Consider the following 20,779-nt stretch of genomic DNA (forward strand, 5'->3'; position numbering starts at 1 on the left):
CCTGAGGTGCTGACCTGTTGCACCCTCTACAACCACTGTGATTTTTATTATTTGACCCTGCTGGTCATCTATGAACATTTGAACACGTTCTGTTATAATCTCCACCCGGCACAGCCAGAAGAGGACTGGCCACCCCTCATAGCCTGGTTCCTCTCTAGGTTTCTTCCTAGGTTCTAGCCTTTCTCGGGAGTTTTTCCTAGCCACCGTGCTTCTACACCTGCATCGCTTGCTGTTTGGGGTTTTAGGCTGGGTTTCTGTACAGCACTTTGTGACATCAGCTGATAAATACATTTGATTGATTAATTGATTGATTAGACCGGTGGAAATCTATCCTTCGGTCTGATGAGTCTAAATTTGAGATTTTTGGTTCCAACCGCCATGTCTTTGTGAGACGCAAAGTAGGTAAAATGCAAATGTCCAGTAACAGTTCAATTACAATGAGCGATGCAGAGAATACAGTATTTGCAGTCTGAGCAGAGATGCTGCGCCAGACCAAAGACGAGTCAATGGAGGAAGTGAAACATTACAGCTCTATAAACCTCCATAAAATGTTAAGTGGCTTAAACGCTGTGTTTCAGATCAGCTGCAGCCCAGAGATTATAGTCCATGTCCACCACTGGCCTTTGACTGCCACTAACAACTTTACATATCAAGCCCTGACTTCTCCATATCAGCACAACTCGACTGGGAAATTGAGATCCTTTGAACATCATTAGGATCAAATAAGAAAGTGGCATGGGTCAAGTAGGTAGTGGCTCACCCCTTCAGGCATAAACAATTTGCCCTGCTTTTGAAAAGGGCAACTAAAGAAAATAGGCTACAACAACTGATCGATGCATGTGACGTTCAGTAAGCTATTCTGGCATCCATCTACAACTGGCAGGTAATCAATGCTACGTAGTGATACTACAGTCATAATATAGCCCTACATAATATGCATGTCTGACACTTTTCAAAACACAAACAAGAAAAAAGGAACTGACTGCTGCTCAGAGCAGATGAAGTGTCCACTAATGCAACGCTGGATGTTTTAACGGTACAACCTGACTTTAGCCACAGAGAGCTGTAACACACATAATGGTACAGCTGTAAGATCCTGAAGCGCTGACTGACACAGAACAACACTTCCCCTCTTTGCCTCTATAATAATGAGAAAACGGGAGATGGGATGCAGGAAGTGAAGAACAGTGTTGTGAAGACAAAGACATAGTGATGCATGCAATGCCTCCACCTCAGTCCTGCTGAGGCAACAATGTTTTACAATCATGGTGGTACATCAGAGGGAGACATCAAAGGTACAGTAGAAAACCTCCAGACATGGAGAAGACACATCATTGACATGTTAGGCGCTACTGGTTTAATTTAGAATCACTTTCAAATTCAGACAGTGACAGACAGGCAGCTTCTGTACGCAAGCGGACAAAAACAAAGCCTCCAGCCAGACGCACACAGAGAGCTCTGCCAGGCAGAGGAGACGAGGGGCATTACTCAGGTTTGCTTTTTTGGGAACCTGTGCGCTCCACTGCCTCTGTGCTCAGATGTCAACAGGCTACCTTCACATCAGACAGCAGTCACCTTCCAACATTTGATTTGATTTGATTTAACCTTCATTTAACTAGGCAAGTCAGTGAAGAACAAATTCTTATTTTACAATGACGGCCTTTGCAGAGTCAAAATGACTATTAATAGAGGGAAGACTGAGGGGACAGAGTTCTTTCCTTTCACCATCAGCACAAACAAGAGTTGGACTTTGGCTCCCCTGTTTCAGTTTCCACTAACCCTTTACTCAATGGCTAAAGGACAACAGGGCTGTGTGAAGGTGTGGTCGTATGCATCTTATTCTATAGCACAGTATAACATGTGTTAAGTAAAGTCCACCAGGTCCCACTCCTTCAGACAGTATAAATACCTTTGATTGAGTAGACCTACTACCGGTAGTTAGCCTACATTTTGTTCTGATGAGAGAGGTAGGCTACTTGTTTCCTCCAGTGAAGTCAAAACAAAATATTTAGACTAAGTAATTGTAGGTTGATGTGACACGTTTATAGTTACACTATACATTAGCTGTCTCTGCTCTTTACAAACACCTGCTGTCATGAACCCCATCATCTGAGAGGTTTAAAAAGCCTAAACTGGTTTTAGGAGCCAATTACACTCCCCCTCTACAGCAGACACTCATGTTTCTGGATGGACCTCATTCGCAGGATCTCAGAGGAATAGACCTACTTTCTGTTATGAACCAATTAATTAACCACAGTAAAACTGGGTTGGGTGAACAACAGTTGTTACATGTGACCCACCCTCCTTCTCCATTGACTCCTCCTGTTCAGAAGGCTGCCCAGAGGAAACTTAACTCTCATTCGGAAGCACCCGAGCCACAGGTGTTTTAGTATAACACAGGTGGCAACTGTGCACTGTGTGGAGAGACGATGCTTGTCTTCTACAGGTGAATGTTGTTTTACTCCCAGGGAAAACATTTAGTGGGAGTGAAATTTGAAATGCAATAATTTGGGGTGTGTGTTGTATGTAGCTAACAAAATAACATGGGTGGCAGAAAATAACTGATGACAGAGACTAGTTAGCTAGCTATATTTGTGCTAACCTTAGCAAGCTAGCTAGCTGGACAAATCATTATTTCATATGATAGCCCAACGCTATAAAAAGGTGTAAACTGAATTCATTAACATTTCTTCCTATTAGACTGAGTTCCAACTCGTTAACATCAACAATTACTTGACAAGTCTACCTAGATCTATACCAAATCTGGTTAGCTCGCTGAGCTAGCAACTTCCAGCTAGCTCAGTCAGTGACAGCTAGGTCGTACCAGAGCCACTCGCATTATGTCAGCCTGTCTGTGTAACGTTACAGTAACTACAATGATTTGAACATTCTAGCTAATGTAGATAGCGATATATTTCGTTTTTAAAGAGTGATAGCTATCATTCCTTTGTTAGCTAAGTTTTTAAAGGTCTTGAAATCATGTTATATATTAGTTATCTGTGAAAATAGTGCCCACTGAAGTTAACACATGATGAGGCTTGTCTGAAGTCAAGAAGTTATCATAAGTATCTCCGTACCACACTGGCTAGATATCTAGTTAGCTGTCATCATAATGATTGTTTGTTTGTTTGACACTTGCAATAAAATACAATCAAAGTGTATATAGTACTAGTAGCTAGCTAGCTAGCCTGCAATTGCGGCTTATAAAAATGTATTTTAATATTATAACCCATGCTGATGCTGACATGGTTAACGTTTAATTTGACAGACAATGACACTGTAATTAGCTAGCTACACAGCAGCTAGTGACAGCATGTTTACCTGTAATACGACAGAAGGCCATTGCTGAGGACGAACCATCGGCGTTGATACCCTTTCAAATAGTTAGTCCATTTAAAAAGCCAGCCTTTGTAAGTATCCGATCCCGGGGCTGGGGCACCCGCAAGAGTGGAAACCGAGCTCTTCCCCTGGTCGCTCATCCTCCGCTCCGCCGCGGGTTGGGGTGTGCAGCCGGACAAACAAGGTACCGCGGAAAGGAATGACACTATCCTCCCCGAGCGACCACAGAGAGCGATCGCTCTCCCCATACACACTGCCGATAAGTGAGCTAAACCGGGGAGGGTCCGGACCAGAGAAAGCAAGATTAACACTCCACGCCCCTTTCACATGACCCTGGAAACCCGAGGAAGGATGAAAACTGATGCGAACTTTGCGAAGGAGGTACTGGCATGTGACGCTGGTGTCAGAAATTCCTGAAACATCAGGAGGCATGTGATTCACTACTTCTGCGATTGTTTTATTTTCTATACGAAATTAACTATCAAAAAGCAAAGACTATCTCCTTTGATAAATACTGATACAACTGGATTTTTTTTTGCTAAATAGCTGAGATATTGGAAATATTACAGACACTAAATATACCTATGTATACATGTTCAGTATCAGTAGTAATTGTGTTGTGTGAATTTTCTTAGAATTTCACTCCAGGGACCACTGTGGCTTATTTTTTACACTCAACATGCACAATTAGTCTCCACTGATGCTGACATTTAGCAGATGAAGAACAATGTGTTTACATATTTTTGGTTTCTAAGTCAAGTTTAATCAATCGGGGGTTTTTTTGACCGTGGGAAATATTTGCACGATAAATCCTGTCCCCTGGCCTATGCATTTACCAAAATAGACGCACATTTCACTAAATATATTATAACACCTTTATTCCACACGGTAGCGACATTGCCACATTTATGGTGGAATCACCTCCGGGAATGAGGAGTGGTATCACTAGTGGCAGTGTTCTGGGCAACAACTGAGTCATTGAGATGAGGGATAATCATAATGAACTATTATTAGTGTATGAATAATGAAGTGAATGAAAAAATACTGACTAAGAGACAAGAAGGCCGGTTATTGTGGGCAACACGTTTAATTTGACCATTGTCAAAAACAAAACAGCTAACACCTACTATTGAAAAAAAAGTGATGTTTCTGTTAGAAAATTTAGCCCTTGATGTTGGAACATGACACACTCACACAAACAGTCTAATTTAAATGGATGGCCATTCATGTTACTCGAGAAATTACCATTACTCTCAGATGCTACATAATCTTTCTCTTTAAGAAATCTGTCTAACTATCATTTCAGTAAAATGGAGCCTGTGCACACACACACACACACACACCTCTCACCTGCTTTTGATAGTCTCCAACATTAACCATATACAGTACACACAGGTAAATAAATTACAGCTACACAATCACACCAGTGCAATTAACCCCTGACCTGCTGGCTTGGCAGCAACAACATGCAAATCAATGATGCACATACATACGTACAATACAGGTACTCATTTTCAGTGCAAACATTGTCACAGGGTGTCTGCAATCACGTTTACCACATTCTCAAACAATATAAATATCTTGCACAATTCAGACACTGCTTTGATATTTCCAGAAAGTCTTCTGTTTGTTTGGTAGGATGCTAATATATTGGAATGCTCTGGGGGTGTATGCTCTCTTGTGTGTGGTGGTCTGGGTATATCCTAGAGCAGGGAGGTTTAATACATTCTATGTGAGGCATTCTAGACTTGTAGAGGGTGTCTGTGGTTGGATACAACTTGTCGTGCTGGTCAAGGTGCTCTGCAGCTTTATTGCCCATAATATAGTCTCTACTTCTTTCTATTCTCCTTCCATTGGCCTTCTGTTTCAGTAACCCTGCCCATCAACCTGGGCTTAACCTTACAAGCATTTTAAAACCACACCTCCTGCCTACTATCCCTGCATCACATTCAATATCTGTGCCAGACATCCCCTCTAGCTTCCTGCAGGCACCAGAGCGCCATTGATATAATGTATTCATCAGAAGCACACAGACTGAGGAAGACGGGAGGAAGGGAGGATTAAAGTCCTTCATCTTGATAGCGACAGCAGTGTTTTTCTGATGCAAGATAACCTCACATCCCCCTCTAAACAATAGACTTTAAATGAGAAGAGGGAGTGACAGCACTATAATTTTGTACCAGCACCTCCAATCAGTGAATGTTTGTTTACCTGGAGTACAAGGACAATTCCTGAACAAGAAATGAATTGGTTTACTGTTTAGGGGGCATTTTGGAGAGCTGTGGTTTCTGGTGCTGCTACCCCTAAAAGAGGAAGTGGATGTACTAAACCAAGAGTAAGCCATCCATCTTGTTGACTCACCCACATTTACCACACAACCCCTGTAACCTAGCCTTTCCTATGGTGCATCGATCTTAGAATAATGCAATTTCAAGTATGACAGCCAGGGCATTTATCTACCTCACATGATACTGCCTCAAGTTTAAAAAAAGGAAAACTTTTAAAGAAGTTGCATTCTTTCCACTCACATGTTTGAGACTAAGCTAATATGGAGAGAATACCTAGTCGTGTCAGTAATGATACTTATTCCCACTAGATGCACACAGTCCACAAGCTCTGAGCTGTTGCCTTGCAATCTGGGGAGCTCAGAGCCACAGCTGGTGGTGTGGTGCTAATTGTTTGGGTGACCTGTGACCAGAGCTGTGGAAGTAGATGTTCTACTCCTCAAAATCCATTGACAAAACCTCTTCTTCATCCTCCTCCTCTTCCTCCTTCCTCTCAATGGGAACATTGTGACAGAACTGGGGTGTTGTGATAGGTGATAAAGATGCACGTCTAGTACAGGGACCAATGTCAGTCCTAGTAGCTACAGGATCCGAGTCAGATAAACCTCATGAAAATGAGCTCAGTAAAGCAGGAGGCCTCGGGGTGTTTTCCAGCCATTTAGATCGAAGTCTTCTCTGTATAACCATTCCCCCTGAGGTGTGACTGAGGTTCCTACGGCTCTGACATAGGATGCAAGGAAGTGCTCCGGGGTGAAGTTTCCCCTAGTTATAGATCTAGGATCAGCTTCCCCTCCCTCAATCCTAACCTTTATCATTAGTGGGAAAACTGCAAAACTGGGGCAACTTCATCCTACACCGGAGGGAGTCCACTGGGTCACATGACAGTACAGCGGTTCCTCTGCAGCGCCCCTTGTAGGCGGATCCCAGGGGTGTGGTTCTGTTTCATGCCACGCCCTACAGCGATGCCCAGCAGCTCTTTGAAGAGCAGGACCACATGCCAGTTGAACTTGGCAGAGCACTCCACATAGCCACACTTCCAGGTCTTCTTGACCAGCACAGAGACGGCCCTGCGAGGCGTGAAGCGCTGGCGCTGCAGGTCTCTTTTACTGCCCACCACAAGGATGGGAACCTCACTGCTGCTACCCTCCCTACAGGGACAGGGAGAGGGATGGAGAGGGAAGACAGAAGAGGGGGGAAGGAACAGAGAGAGAGAGCACAGGGATAAAGGTGAAAAATAATTGCAATGTGATTAGCTAACAAACATGTGATCCAACAGCTACAAAGAAATCCCAGTCACATAATCCCTATTCTCCACACATCCTGTGTATAAATACAGATTTAAAGGTGACTGCATTGATGAAGAGTCTCCTGGTCTGTGAGTAAGTGATCCTTCTCCCCCTCCCCCTCTTCTTCCAGAGAGGGCAATGGGTGTTTGTGTGAGGATTCTGCAGTATGAGTGTTTCTGTACATGTCAGGGCTTGTGTAGTGTCTACCCACAGCCACAGTGTGTGTGTGTGTGTGTGTGTGTGTGTGTGTAAATGCCACTATAAAACAATGTGATGTGTGTGTTCTGATTCCTCTGACTGTGTTGGAGGTGTGTGGGGGTGGATCAGAGCTTTGGGGCCCTAGGGGCCTCCCTCCACACTCTGTATTGACAGAGACTAAATGTGGAGGGAAATGCTTCTCACAGCACATTGGATTGTGAAGCTGTATGGCAGGCTGCAAGCTGGGCTAAAGCAGTGATGACTCAAGTGAGGCCGACTGTAACGCTATTGTATACAATAAGCTCAGATTTGCTGCTAGCAGGTTGAGTTGCAAATGTAATGATTCAAGAAAGAACACAGACATACACACATACATATAAATACCCACTCCCCTAAACACAAACAGATTCATAAAAAGACAATGTTTAAAACAAAATAAGAATACAAAGGGAAACGGACACTAGTGAAACACCTTGACCTACAAAAAATTCTCAATTTCACTTCAGGATTTATATATCCAAGATTAACCTGCATCTAATTGAGATGTGATGATATCTTCTGGTGGACATAACTTAACACTTCCATATAAACTCAGTCCGAACTAGCTACTTGTACTGAGAGGTTGAAATTCAACTTTGTAATGAGGCTGTGGGGTGACATAAAACCAACCCCATTAATCCCAACACCAAGCAGGCATCTGCTACCCTCTCAAATACCCATCCAGGCCTGAAGGTCTCTGGAGCAGCGGTTTAGAAGAGTATGTGTGTGTGTTTGTATGAGCTGTCACAGTCTTCATTACATCAAAGGAAGACAGCTATGTGCTTTTGGGCAGAAATAAAACACAGCCAAAAAACTGACAGCGCAGGGATTCTGGGTGAGGGAGAATGTTTGCGGGTGTGAGAGAGTGTGCAGTATGTGCGTGTTTGTTTTGGAGTGATTTGAGTAAGCAGCAGAAGAAAGACAGGGGCAATTCCTCCCAGGCATCTCCCATCCTTCTAGCCCACACAAATCCCAATAACCTGCACCTGGATGTCCCCTACTCCATTATTCCGATTTATTCACCAGGAAACTCATCCATCCATCTTCCCTATCTCTCTCACCATGTCCCTATGTCAATCAACCAGACAGTCAGTCAGCCAGTCAGTCAGTCATCTAGTCAGCCAGACAGACAGTCACCCAGTCAATCAGCAATTATCCAGGACAGATCAGGACAGCCAGTCAGACTATCCAGGACAGATCAGGCCATCCTGGCAGGTCATCCAGTCAGCCAGACAGACAGTCAGACAGCTTGCTAGCCAGTCAGACTATCCAGGACAGATCAGGACAGCCTGGCAGGTCATCTAGCTTTTCACACCTGCAGCTCAGGAGGGGAAAGACTAGTACATGTGAAAGGGATGGTGCACTGCAGTTTAAAGGCAGGTCACGTCACAGAGCTGCAAAGATGTGAACCTCTTTAGAGCTCAACAAATGAGGGCCATTCATTCCCCTATCAATATGCAAATGAATTCAGGTGCAGAGACCTGCAGTCGGAATGACAGATGTCTTTTGTCCTTTTTCTCTTTTACATACAGTACATGACTGCTGGTCTTCTGTGGCCATTGATGGGTCTCTCCACAGGTGTTTTACCTAATTGGTCCATATTTGTCACTGTGTTGTGGTTTTCCCTTACCTGTGCTCCATGATCTGCTGGCGGATCATCTTGACGTACTCAAAGCTCTCCACACAGCAGATGTCATAGACCAGGATGTACGCGTTGGCATTACGCACCCCTCTGCAGCGTAGGTCCAGCCACTCCTGACAGAGAGAGAGAGAGAGAGAGACAGACATCACTCACCCACTACAGACGCACAAAGATCCAAAAATAGGAAGGATATCGAAGGCATATTGTTTCACTTGTCACTGACTTGACAAGTGAAACAGAATTTTAAATGATTTATATTTCAAGACCCAATATAACATCTTCAAATGGCATGTATTCTGCTCCTATATCTCCCATGAAACAGTGAGGCTTGCGAGGACAGGAGTTCTTTTAGCAGGTTTCTGAAACAGAGGTAGCCACAGATCACATCCAATTATTCAAAAGCTGTCAGGAAGTTTTGTCCTCTTCATTTCGGTTGAAATTGAAATAGCGTAGAGTCAAATAGATTTTTAAGACAACTTTGAGTCAGTCAGAGTGATAGCCCAGGTGTAATTTGAATTGAACCTTTATTTAACTAGGAAAGTCAGTTAAGAAGGAATTCGTTGTCTGACTCTACCTGGCGTGTGTATAATGCAGGTACAGTACAGTTCTCTGGGCTACACATGGCTGAGGTCAGAAACAGAGAAACAGAGCACTGGCAGAGGGCCAGTCTCCTGTCAAGCGTAACACTTGGAACACATCAGTCCCACAGCGCTACACTGTTCAGCCCTGCTGTACGCAATGACGGGAGGGCAAACAGCTGACAGATGAATGGTAATGATTTGCTAACAATAATTAAAACACACAGCACAATGGGAGTGATTTGCTACAGCCATTAGGGTAATTGCTTCAGCCATGACACAGTGACCCAATCTCCTCCCTCCCGCTCTCTGATTTTCTCTCACACACACTTTCCCTCACTCACTCTCTCTCTCTCACTCTCTGTCGTCAGCTCTACCTACGTGAGCTGAATCTATAAGGAGTTCTGTTAGCTGGGGGAGGGAGAGAAAAAGGGAAGAGGGTGATTGGGGAGGGATGGATGGAAGGAGAAAACAGAGAGAGAGAAGCAGAGAGATTAAAGAGCAGCAGGTGGATGGACAGGAAGGAAGTGGGAGGGAAGGGTAGAGCGATGGAAGGACCAACAGGGTGTGAACATAAGCCCTGGCCTGAGCCCCACCAGGCTGACAGGCAGTGGGTGGAGGAGTGGGCGAGGTGGCAGAGGGCACAAGCATTCTCCTTCACTCACCTCCAACACCAGCATTCTGAACAGAGTGAGAAATCAATACGGCAAGAAGAGCTGAATGTCATTGCAGTAATGAGAATCAACAGGACAACACTGGAGGAGTAATCTAAATGTATTTATTCTGTAGATAAGTCTAAACAGGGAGCTTGTCAATAAGTAATTTTGGTGGTGAATCAGATGTAAACTGACGAGACGAGAGCGAGAGAGTGTGTGTGTGTGTGTGTTTTAATTATTGTTAGCAAATCATTGCCATTCATCTGTCAGCTGTTTGCCCTCCCGTCATTGCGTACAGCAGGGCTGAACAGTGTAGCGCTGTGGGACTGATGTGTTCCAAGTGTTACGCTTGACAGGAGACTGGCCCTCTGCCAGTGCTCTGTTTCTCTGTTTCTGACCTCAGCCATGTGTAGCCCAGAGAACTGTACTGGACCTGCATTATGCACTAAACGCGAGTCAGACAACATGTTTTATGGCTTCAGTCTGGTTTAGCGTAGGCTATCTGACTGACTCAAAGTTGTCTTAAAGGCCAACACTACAGTTCAAAAGTTTGGGATCACTTAGAAATGTCCTTGTTTTCCATGAAAACATACATGAAATGAGTTGCAAAAATGAATAGGAAATATAGTTAAGACATTGAAAAGGTTATAAATAATGATTTTGATTCAAAGAATAATTTTGTCCTTCAAACTTTGCTTTCTCTAAAGAATCCTCCATTTGTAGCAATTACAGCCTTGCAGACCTTTGTCATTCTAGCTGTCAATTTGTTGAGATAATCTGAAGAGATTTCACCCCATGCTTCCTGAAGCACCTCCCACAAGTTGGATTGGCTTGATGGGCACTTCTTACATACCATACGGTCAAGCTGCTCCCACAACAGCTCAACAAGGTTGAGATCCATTGAGAGTGCTGGCCACTCCTATGTCCAGTGTCTGTGTTCTTTTGCCCATGTTAATCTTTCATTTTTATTGGCCAGTCTGAGATATGGCTTTTTCTTTGCAACTCTGCCTAGAAGGCCAGCATCCCGGAGTCGCCTCTTCACTGTTGACGTTGAGACTGATGTTTTGCGAATACTATTTAATGAAGCTACCAGTTGAGGACTTGTGAGGCGTCTGTTTCTCAAACTATACACTCTAATGTACTTGTCCTCTTGCTCAGTTGTGCACCGGGGCCTCCCACTCCTCTTCTATTCTGGTTAGAGCCAGTTTGCTCTGTTCTGTAAAGGGAGTTGTACACAGCGTTGTATGAGATCTTCAGTTTCTTGGCCATTTCTCGCATGGAATAGCCTTGATTTGTCAGAACAAGAATATACTGATGAGTGTCAGAAGAAAGTTCTTTGTTTCTGGTCATTTTGAGTCTGTAATCGAACCCACAAATGCTGATGCTCCAGATACTCAACCAGTCTAAAGGCCAGTTTTATTGCTTCTTTAACCTAATTGCAAAAGGGTTTTCTAATGATCAATTAGCCTTTTAAAATGATAAACTTGGAATAGCTAACACAAATGCCATTTGAACACAGAAGTGATGGTTGCTGATAATGAGCCTCTGTACGCCTATGTAGATATTCCATTAAAAATAATCTGTTTCCAGCAACAAAAGTAATTTACAACATTAACAATGTCTACATTATATTTCTGATAAATTTGATGTTATTTTAATGGACAAAAAATGTGCTTTTCTTTCAAAAACAAGGACATCTCTAAGTGACCCCAAACTTTTTAACGGTAGTGTATTTCACTCTACACAATTTCACTCACTCTCTCACCAGCACTACCTGCTTGAGTTTAATCTAAAAGTGGTTCTGTTAGCTGGGGGAGGGAGAAGGAGAGATGGAGAAAGAGGGGGAGGGAGAGAGAAAGTGAAGAGAGTGATTGGGGAGGGATGGATGGAAGGAGAAAGCAGAGAGAGAGAAGCAGAGAGCAAATCATTGCCATTCATCTGTCAGCTGTTTGCCCTCCCGTCATTGCGTACAGCAGGGCTGAACAGTGTAGCGCTGTGGGACTGATGTGTTCCAAGTGTTACGCTTGACAGGAGACTGGCCCTCTGCCAGTGCTCTGTTTCTCTGTTTCTGACCTCAGCCATGTGTAGCCCAGAGAACTGTACTGGACCTGCATTATGCACTAAACGCGAGTCAGACAACATGTTTTATGGCTTCAGTCTGGTTTAGCGTAGGCTATCTGACTGACTCAAAGTTGTCTTAAAGGCCAACACTACAGTTCAAAAGTTTGGGATCACTTAGAAATGTCCTTGTTTTCCATGAAAACATACATGAAATGAGTTGCAAAAATGAATAGGAAATATAGTTAAGACATTGAAAAGGTTATAAATAATGATTTTGATTCAAAGAATAATTTTGTCCTTCAAACTTTGCTTTCTCTAAAGAATCCTCCATTTGTAGCAATTACAGCCTTGCAGACCTTTGTCATTCTAGCTGTCAATTTGTTGAGATAATCTGAAGAGATTTCACCCCATGCTTCCTGAAGCACCTCCCACAAGTTGGATTGGCTTGATGGGCACTTCTTACATACCATACGGTCAAGCTGCTCCCACAACAGCTCAACAAGGTTGAGATCCATTGAGAGTGCTGGCCACTCCTATGTCCAGTGTCTGTGTTCTTTTGCCCATGTTAATCTTTCATTTTTATTGGCCAGTCTGAGATATGGCTTTTTCTTTGCAACTCTGCCTAGAAGGCCAGCATCCCGGAGTCGCCTCTTCACTGTTGACGTTGAGACTGATGTTTTGCGAATACTATTTAATGAAGCTACCAGTTGAGGACTTGTGAGGCGTCTGTTTCTCAAACTATACACTCTAATGTACTTGTCCTCTTGCTCAGTTGTGCACCGGGGCCTCCCACTCCTCTTCTATTCTGGTTAGAGCCAGTTTGCTCTGTTCTGTAAAGGGAGTTGTACACAGCGTTGTATGAGATCTTCAGTTTCTTGGCCATTTCTCGCATGGAATAGCCTTGATTTGTCAGAACAAGAATATACTGATGAGTGTCAGAAGAAAGTTCTTTGTTTCTGGTCATTTTGAGTCTGTAATCGAACCCACAAATGCTGATGCTCCAGATACTCAACCAGTCTAAAGGCCAGTTTTATTGCTTCTTTAACCTAATTGCAAAAGGGTTTTCTAATGATCAATTAGCCTTTTAAAATGATAAACTTGGAATAGCTAACACAAATGCCATTTGAACACAGAAGTGATGGTTGCTGATAATGAGCCTCTGTACGCCTATGTAGATATTCCATTAAAAATAATCTGTTTCCAGCAACAAAAGTAATTTACAACATTAACAATGTCTACATTATATTTCTGATAAATTTGATGTTATTTTAATGGACAAAAAATGTGCTTTTCTTTCAAAAACAAGGACATCTCTAAGTGACCCCAAACTTTTTAACGGTAGTGTATTTCACTCTACACAATTTCACTCACTCTCTCACCAGCACTACCTGCTTGAGTTTAATCTAAAAGTGGTTCTGTTAGCTGGGGGAGGGAGAAGGAGAGATGGAGAAAGAGGGGGAGGGAGAGAGAAAGTGAAGAGAGTGATTGGGGAGGGATGGATGGAAGGAGAAAGCAGAGAGAGAGAAGCAGAGAGATTAAAGAGCAGCAGGTGGATGGACAGGAAGGAAGTGGGAGGGAAGGGTAGAGCGATGGAAGGACCAACAGGGTGTGAACATAAGCCCTGGCCTGAGCCCCACCAGGCTGACAGGCAGTGGGTGGAGGAGTGGGCGAGGTGGCAGAGGGCACAAGCATTCTCCTTCACTCACCTCCAACACCAGCATTCTGAACAGAGTGAGAAATCAATACGGCAAGAAGAGCTGAATGTCATTGCAGTAATGAGAATCAACAGGACAACACTGGAGGAGTAATCTAAATGTATTTATTCTGTAGATAAGTCTAAACAGGGAGTTTGTTAATAAGTCATTTTGGTGGGGAATCGGATGCTGTAATGGGGCAGAATATGAGAGCAGATAGGGATCAATGTGAGCTGTAATGATGACAATGGTAACATACCCATGTCGACAAGGAATAATAGCCTTTATTTAATTTAGAGGGATTTTCGGCATCACTGCGTTTGTGTGTGTGAGAGCGAGGGAGGGAGGGAGAGTCTCACACATACAGTAGGTCTGAAACATAATGAGGGCGATCAGCCATGGAGGCAAGCAATGTGGCACTGAGATCATTACACACAAAGGTGGGAGAGAGTGAGAGAATGAGGAGGAAGAGAAGGGAGGACAGCAAAATACATAATGGTTGACAGTGAAAAGAATGTACGTAGGGAGATTCAGTTCTATACATTTTTGCTGCTATTGCCTTTTCTCCCTGTGGGTTTATTCAATAGTTTTCCAGGGGAAATTAGGGCATTCCTCTGCCATCTCTCCTCTTTCTGCCTCAGTTTTTTCTGCTCCCCCCCCACCCCCCCCCCCAATTTTCTATCCATCAATTCCTATTTCCAGATTATTAACTCACTTTACTGTTTAAGCAGTACACATGATCACATCCCTCACTATCTACAGTAGGTGTGTTAAATGCACCCCCATCTCTCTGTGGGCTAAAAATAGAGGTTGCATCCTCGGCTCATATCTCTTTGTCATCCAAGTACTATTTTTTATGTGGAGGTGGAGCTCTGTACACAGAAATGATGGCAACACTGCGGCTTGTAAACTCACTATTCCACCTTCTCACACCTGTAGGACAGAGAAGAGAACAACAGAGAAAGAGAGAAAAGAGGACGTGGAAAGGAGCTATATAAAGTAACCACACATGGAAATTGTGTGTGCGAGTGTGCGTTTATGTGTGTGCGTGCACAGGTGTGTGCGTTTGTGTTCTCCAGTTGGCTCTTTGAAAACTATTAAAACTCGCAGCTTAGCCTGCTCCCTTCAAGTGCCAAACAGAGCAGGTTTCCCTGACAACCCAGGTCCTTGGTCACTTTTGTACCAGGATGTGAGGGAGCTGGCATCCCACTGCTCCCAAAGACAGTAATGGTGTCCAATCACAGCTCATCCAGAGAGAAGAGAGCATGGTCATGAAGGGTTATACCTGAAGACATACCTCAGACACTATTCTGTCCCTTTGGGATTGAGCTTCTCAGGACTCATTGAGGTACTGTTCACAAGGGAGACAGACCCACATTACATCTGTGAGTGTTTGCGGGGTTTATTAGGGTTTAAGATGGCATTGATCTGTTGTCTCCTCCAGCTGCCGTACTCTGATGATAGCGCCAGCCTCTTAATACACACACATCACCTGCTCTGCTAGTCTGTGTGACAGAGCCTATCTGCAGAGGCTGACAAAGGGCCAAGAGAGCGTTTTCTGACAATATTTCTGATTCATCTGATGTAATGAACAGTAAAATAGATGCATTGTACACTCAGTTGCCAGTTTATTAGGTACACGCATCTAGTACCGGGTCGGATAAGGCAATGTATTTCCACTCCTCAATTTGTCTAGTGTTGGTGATCGAGTTCCCACTGGAGCCACTTCTTCTTGTTTTTAGCTGATAGGAGTTGAACCCGGGGGGGTCATCTGCTGCAATAGCCCATCCGTGACCAGGATGGGTTGTGCATTTTGTAGAGGCCGTTCTGCACACCAGTTGTGCTCTGCTGTTATTTGCCATTCCGTGTTGCCATTTGATTAGCTGTTCAGGAATCTTATGGCTTGGAGGTAGAAGCTGTTAAGATGCCTTTTGGACCTAGACGTGGTGCTCCGATACCCACTTGCCGCGCAGTAGCAGAGAGAACAGTCTATGGCTAGGGTGGCTGGAGTTTTTTGTTTGTCACACCATTCTCTGTAAACCCTAGACACTGTCGTGCGTGAAAATCCCAGGAGGCTGGACGTTTCTGAGATACTGGAACCGACGCGCCTAGCAAAGACGATCATACCACACTCAAAGTTGCAAACAGTAATTTAATGCCTCGATGCCTGTCTGCCTGCTTTATATAGCAAACTCACTGTCTGTAGGAGCGAACGGGATGGTGTATCTAATAAAATTAGTATACATTATCATAGTAGGAGAGAGAGAAGCAAATAGAAACAGAGAGAGAGAGACACGAGAGCGAGACGAGAGAGAGACGAGTGATAGAGCGAGAGAGCATTATGTGTGGAAGTCATGGTGATATGATACAATATCAGAAGATGAATAAATCTGAATGGGATCCACTGTAAGGCTTAAGTCCATCTGTCATCACATCCTATCGATAAACTGTGACAGATGCTCTGGGAATGCAAACAGCAACAAATTAAAACAGACAGCAGCCCCGCCAGAACATCAATGATTGTTACCATCCCCAAAGTTAAATAATGAAGTGTCGTCTGCCCTGCCTGCCTAAAGAGACCTAAACAAGTAAAACATTCTGAGTCTAAATGATGGACCAGAGCCAAAGTACAAGTACTACGTCCTTTATTGCATGCACTTACCTAACAGAAACCTGGGCCCCTTCCATAAACATGGAGACATACTGACGCACATCACTTTATCCACCATCTTCCTCCCCAGGTACCATGTGGGGGAAGAGGAACCGCATTTAGTGAATCTGGATTTCTATGGTGGCCATTAGACTCTTTCTAACCTATCTAATAGGCTGCAGCAGCTCCACTCTCATCTCTATTAGTCTCTCTATTCCCTCAAGGCCTTCAGCAGGGCACTGTGCTTTAATCCAATCAGCTCCAAATAAAATGAGAGTAAATCTCAAATCGGGTCTCTGGGTCTGTTCTTGTTCCAGAGCGCTCTGTCCTGTGATGTTGGTCCAGACAGCCTCCCCTCTGCAGACCACCATGGGCCTCCTGGCTCATTAAATATGGAAGTAAAAGAGGAGCGCGCTCACTCGGAGTGGAGAGCGGGAATGCCTCACCACCCCTGTCACAGCCAGTAAAGGAAGACCAAATAGTGTGGTTCAGAGGCTGGGCTACAGAACAGAACACAGAGGACAAGAGTAAGAGATGCTAAGGCTTCTGCTCTCAGAGCCATTCCTGAGGAAATGAACCATGACAAATCTGCCTGATAGCAGTGCCCTTGTTGCACTCAACTAATGATTCCCTGGTCCTGTTTGGCTCAGTGGTAGAGCATGGTGCTTGCAACGCAAGGGTTGTGGGTTCAATTCCCACGGGTGGACCAGTATGAAAAATATGAAAATGTATGCACTCACTACTGTAAGTTGCTCTGGAAAAGAGCATCTGCTAAATTACATAAATGTACCTAAGTAGAGGTGTTGGTTAGATACTGTATGCCGATATCTTAAACTGCTGTCTGAAGAGGTTGAGGCTGTTATGTACATATTCCTACCGTTCAACCAAGGCCAGAAATTCTCCATTTAAGTATTCAACTGTTGAAAGATATAACTAATCTATATGCAGACATATTGAATCATGGTGCTGTAACGTGTGAAAGGAAAGCACAATGCTCATGCAGCATTATATATGTAGGAATCAGAGAACAGATGTGCAATTTACACTTTATGTGATGAGGCGTCTGGGGATGTACTGTACACAGACACAAACACACCTTGCAGACTCTATAATGTGATCCATCCTGTCTTCTTCCTGCTGTTTGCACTTGCCATACTGCTCTAATGATGGCTAAGAGGCATTTAGCTGAAGAAAGAGCAAAGAAAATCAGATTGATTGTGTTGAGGTGCTCCACTCCACAGATTGGAGACAATGAAGCACACTGCAGACCTTTTATCACATACAAAGAGACAGCTGTCATATTCTCCTCTTTTCTTTCTCTCTCCTGTAAATGGCTAGAATCCTGAATTCTCCCCTACATTCCTGATGGCTCTGTCTGGCGGTGCCTGGCTGGGTTGAGGCTGTCTACTCTTCAGTGTGTTGGATCTTCTGTTTACAGGAAGCACAGTGCATGCCCACTTTGAATTCAGAGGGCTTTCTGTTTGGCTGCATGGCCTGATCTCTCCTCCATGGCCTGATCTCAATTTCTCAGTGGCACCACAACTGTCCAAAAAATACAGTTGTTGCAATGGAGCCGAAAGGCCGCAACGCGTTCCCTCAGCCAATGACAAAAGCCTGGCAACTATCAGTAATATCTGTGTTTCATGCCAGTCCCAGCCAGCTCTCCCAGCCAGCTCCATAGTAACCTTGGAGAACCCCATCTGGAGCCCCAGCAGCCAGGTCCAGGGAGGGAACAACAGACATGGTTCCTGTGGACCGGTGAGGAGGTCAAGATTGGTGTGTGAGGGTGTCATTAGACATTCAGAAACACCCTTAAGCATGAATACAAGCATGTATGCACACACACACACTAATATATGCATGTGTGTATGTCACTCATTTAAGGTGAGGACAAGGAGATACAGAGAGAGCAGGAGACTGGTGCAAGTGCTGTCTGAAAGTAGAACAGCTTTGAGAAAATAGATTGAATTGCTCAAACCACTGGCTGTCAGTGGAAAAAGCTGCAACTACTGGATGGTGTTTCATCTGACATTAGCTGCTCTTGCCAGGGCATGTATATGGAGATGCAGCTTACTGTAGGTCACTAAGAGAATCTCCATTTTGGTTTTTACTCATTTAATGCATTGGTCATTATGTTGGAGCCTGCTGTGTTTTTAGCAGCAGTAAGTTCAACCATTTGCCATCGATTCAGAGTTTATGATTCAATGTGGAATTGTAGCACTTACTGCCACTCCAAACACTAGAATGCTACTTGATGGGCTGTGAATCTGTGTGCCAGCTCTAACAAAGTCAAAGCACATGTGCTTCCAGTTCCCTCCTCTGATAAGAGCACACATCACTCCCCTCAGCCAGGCAGACAGTCTCCATCACCCCAGCCAGGTTCAGGTGCCATGAGGCAGGGCAGCTGAGTGTCCTCTGGTAGTGGGTCTAGGAGCAAATAGCCAATAATGACTTACTTATGGAGTCATAGAGGCAGAACATATGGATCAATTCAACATGACATAAACATCCCTCCTTTTGCCTGAGGGTGGCAATATAATGCAGTGAGGAGCCCAGAGAGAGAGTGTGTGTGCTTGCGTGCGTGTGTTTTAAAACACCAAATACATAAAGTAGCCTATAGCCTAGGCTTACCACTGAAGTAATACATCAGGTCTCCATAGAAACTACTGCTCTAAGGGGCATCTGATTAAGAAAAAACGGATGTATTTTGAAGAAGCGCGCGATGGTCATTTTCCAGGGCTCTAACTATTAGCGAGAGGCCAAATAGGTTCTGATAACCTAAAGGTAAGTTAAAGACAATGAGGCAAACCCTTACCACATCTCGAAATTATACCATTAAAGCCTAGGATGTATTTTGAGCCCAATAAGAGAATGCTAATATCTTTCCTATAAGTGAAAAACCCAAATAGAAAGTAACTTTCTATCTTACCTGGCTCGAGCTTGAGGGGAATGACGAAATTGGCGGGACATCCAAAATCTTCAGGTCGTACATGTTACCGTTCAAAATGACAGAGGGTCTGTACACATACCTGGTTCGGGTTGGAGTGTAAACCTCTGAGAAGTCATTATAAATAAATTGACGGATTATGGAAGTTTTCCCGACTCCGGGAGCTCCGATAACAGCGATACTTAGCGTCTCCACCATTCCTGGAACATCAGCACCATGGACAGCGACCAAACAATTTGCAACTCAACAAAGATTATCCTAGCAGCGGTCGTTTCCAGGAAATATTGCTGCTGCTGCTGTTCCGACACAGATCAAAGCCAACAGTTATTTTTACGTTGAACACTTTTTGCTTGCTGCGGCCCAAAAATGTAGATTTTGCTAAACCTTATAATTAGGTAAAGAAAGGTCGAAACAGTCATCCGTCGTCAATGTTTTTAAATTCATTGATGGTTATGTTTGCTGTTATCCAATCTCTCTCACATCGAAACACAAATAACGTCACTTGAGTTTATTTCGTTTAATAGTCCTAAGAAAAATCAATCACTCCAAGATTCAATACCGGGGATGGGGTTTTCGCAACGTCTCCGCATTCCATAGGGAGAAACGTATGCTAATATTCTGGGGAACAACCCCCCGCGCCCTCGTCCCCTAGGAGGGAGCGCAAAGTCCGTCCTCGGAATTTCCACAGGGACATAATCTCACTCACTGTTTGAATTATCTCAACATTAACGAGCCCATTATTGCTTTTCTTACGGATCTTCAGTCTGTACAGTTATTCTATCCGCACCTCTTACTCGTCTCCAGCCGATGCACCAATACGACTGACTCCTTGCGCTCACCAAAGCCTTGGAGAGGCACGCTAACTCAGCAGCCCCGTATCTACAGATAGATTTCCACGTGCTCCAGAATGAGCATATTCTGCTCTTCACGACGTAAGAAGGCACAGCTGATAATTTAGATGAAACGATCCCAAAACAGAGACAAGCGACCAACTGCTGCATAGGCATCAAATGAATGTATCTCCCCTGTTCACTGGCGTGTCTGTCGGTATGGTGCGCGTTCCTTGTGTGTGTGCGTACGTGCGTGAGTGGATGTGTATGCTTTTGTCATCTTTTAACGTTTATGTGCGTGTTAATCATGACAGTCGTGCCCAGGTTTTGTGTAATGAGCTACTATTTAGAGGTCAAATACCTGAAATGGAACCACGAATGATGTAACCTATCACACAAAATGCACATTGACGTGTCGACCAAATTAATATTTCAATTTTTCCTCCTGGACACAGAATCCTCAAAAGGAGGCTCCCATGGAGACAGAATGCTGCATTTACACTTCCTTAAAGCGCAAGGCTGACGCACAACTGATTGTGTTCCTAAAGCTAAGGGATTGATGAAGGATGGCTCC

The 20,779-nt window shown here is 44.0% G+C and overlaps 2 protein-coding genes and 1 non-coding gene across 4 annotated transcripts in view; 1 reads left to right on the forward strand and 2 right to left on the reverse strand.

Annotated features, from left to right (window-relative positions):
• Positions 1–3,698, reverse strand: part of si:ch211-106a19.1 (PH_OSBP_ORP4 and Oxysterol_BP domain-containing protein) — an 81,965-nt gene extending 78,267 nt beyond the window's left edge. The window contains exon 1 of one of the 2 annotated variants that reach the window (XM_036935954.1): positions 3,322–3,698. In XM_036935954.1, coding sequence (XP_036791849.1) covers positions 3,322–3,587 — 266 coding nt within the window. In that variant the 5' untranslated portion in view covers positions 3,588–3,698. The remainder of the gene's footprint in view (positions 1–3,321) is intronic. The other variant, XM_021621639.2, reaches the window with a different exon arrangement.
• Positions 3,699–4,402: 704 nt separating this feature from the next.
• On the reverse strand, positions 4,403–20,432 carry rasl10a (RAS-like, family 10, member A). The gene is made up of 3 exons (XM_021621640.2): positions 19,358–20,432; positions 8,778–8,902; positions 4,403–6,772 (listed from the first exon to the last, which is right to left on the reverse strand). Exons 1-3 carry the CDS (start codon positions 19,571–19,573, stop codon positions 6,499–6,501), a joined length of 615 nt encoding a protein of 204 aa, XP_021477315.1. The 5' UTR covers positions 19,574–20,432; the 3' UTR covers positions 4,403–6,498.
• Positions 17,062–17,137, forward strand: trnaa-ugc. The gene has a single exon. It is a non-coding gene; the product is annotated as a tRNA-Ala (tRNA).
• Positions 20,433–20,779: the final 347 nt, after the last annotated feature.

Source organism: Oncorhynchus mykiss, chromosome 11 (assembly GCF_013265735.2).
Source record: "Oncorhynchus mykiss isolate Arlee chromosome 11, USDA_OmykA_1.1, whole genome shotgun sequence".
NCBI lineage: Eukaryota > Metazoa > Chordata > Actinopteri > Salmoniformes > Salmonidae > Oncorhynchus > Oncorhynchus mykiss.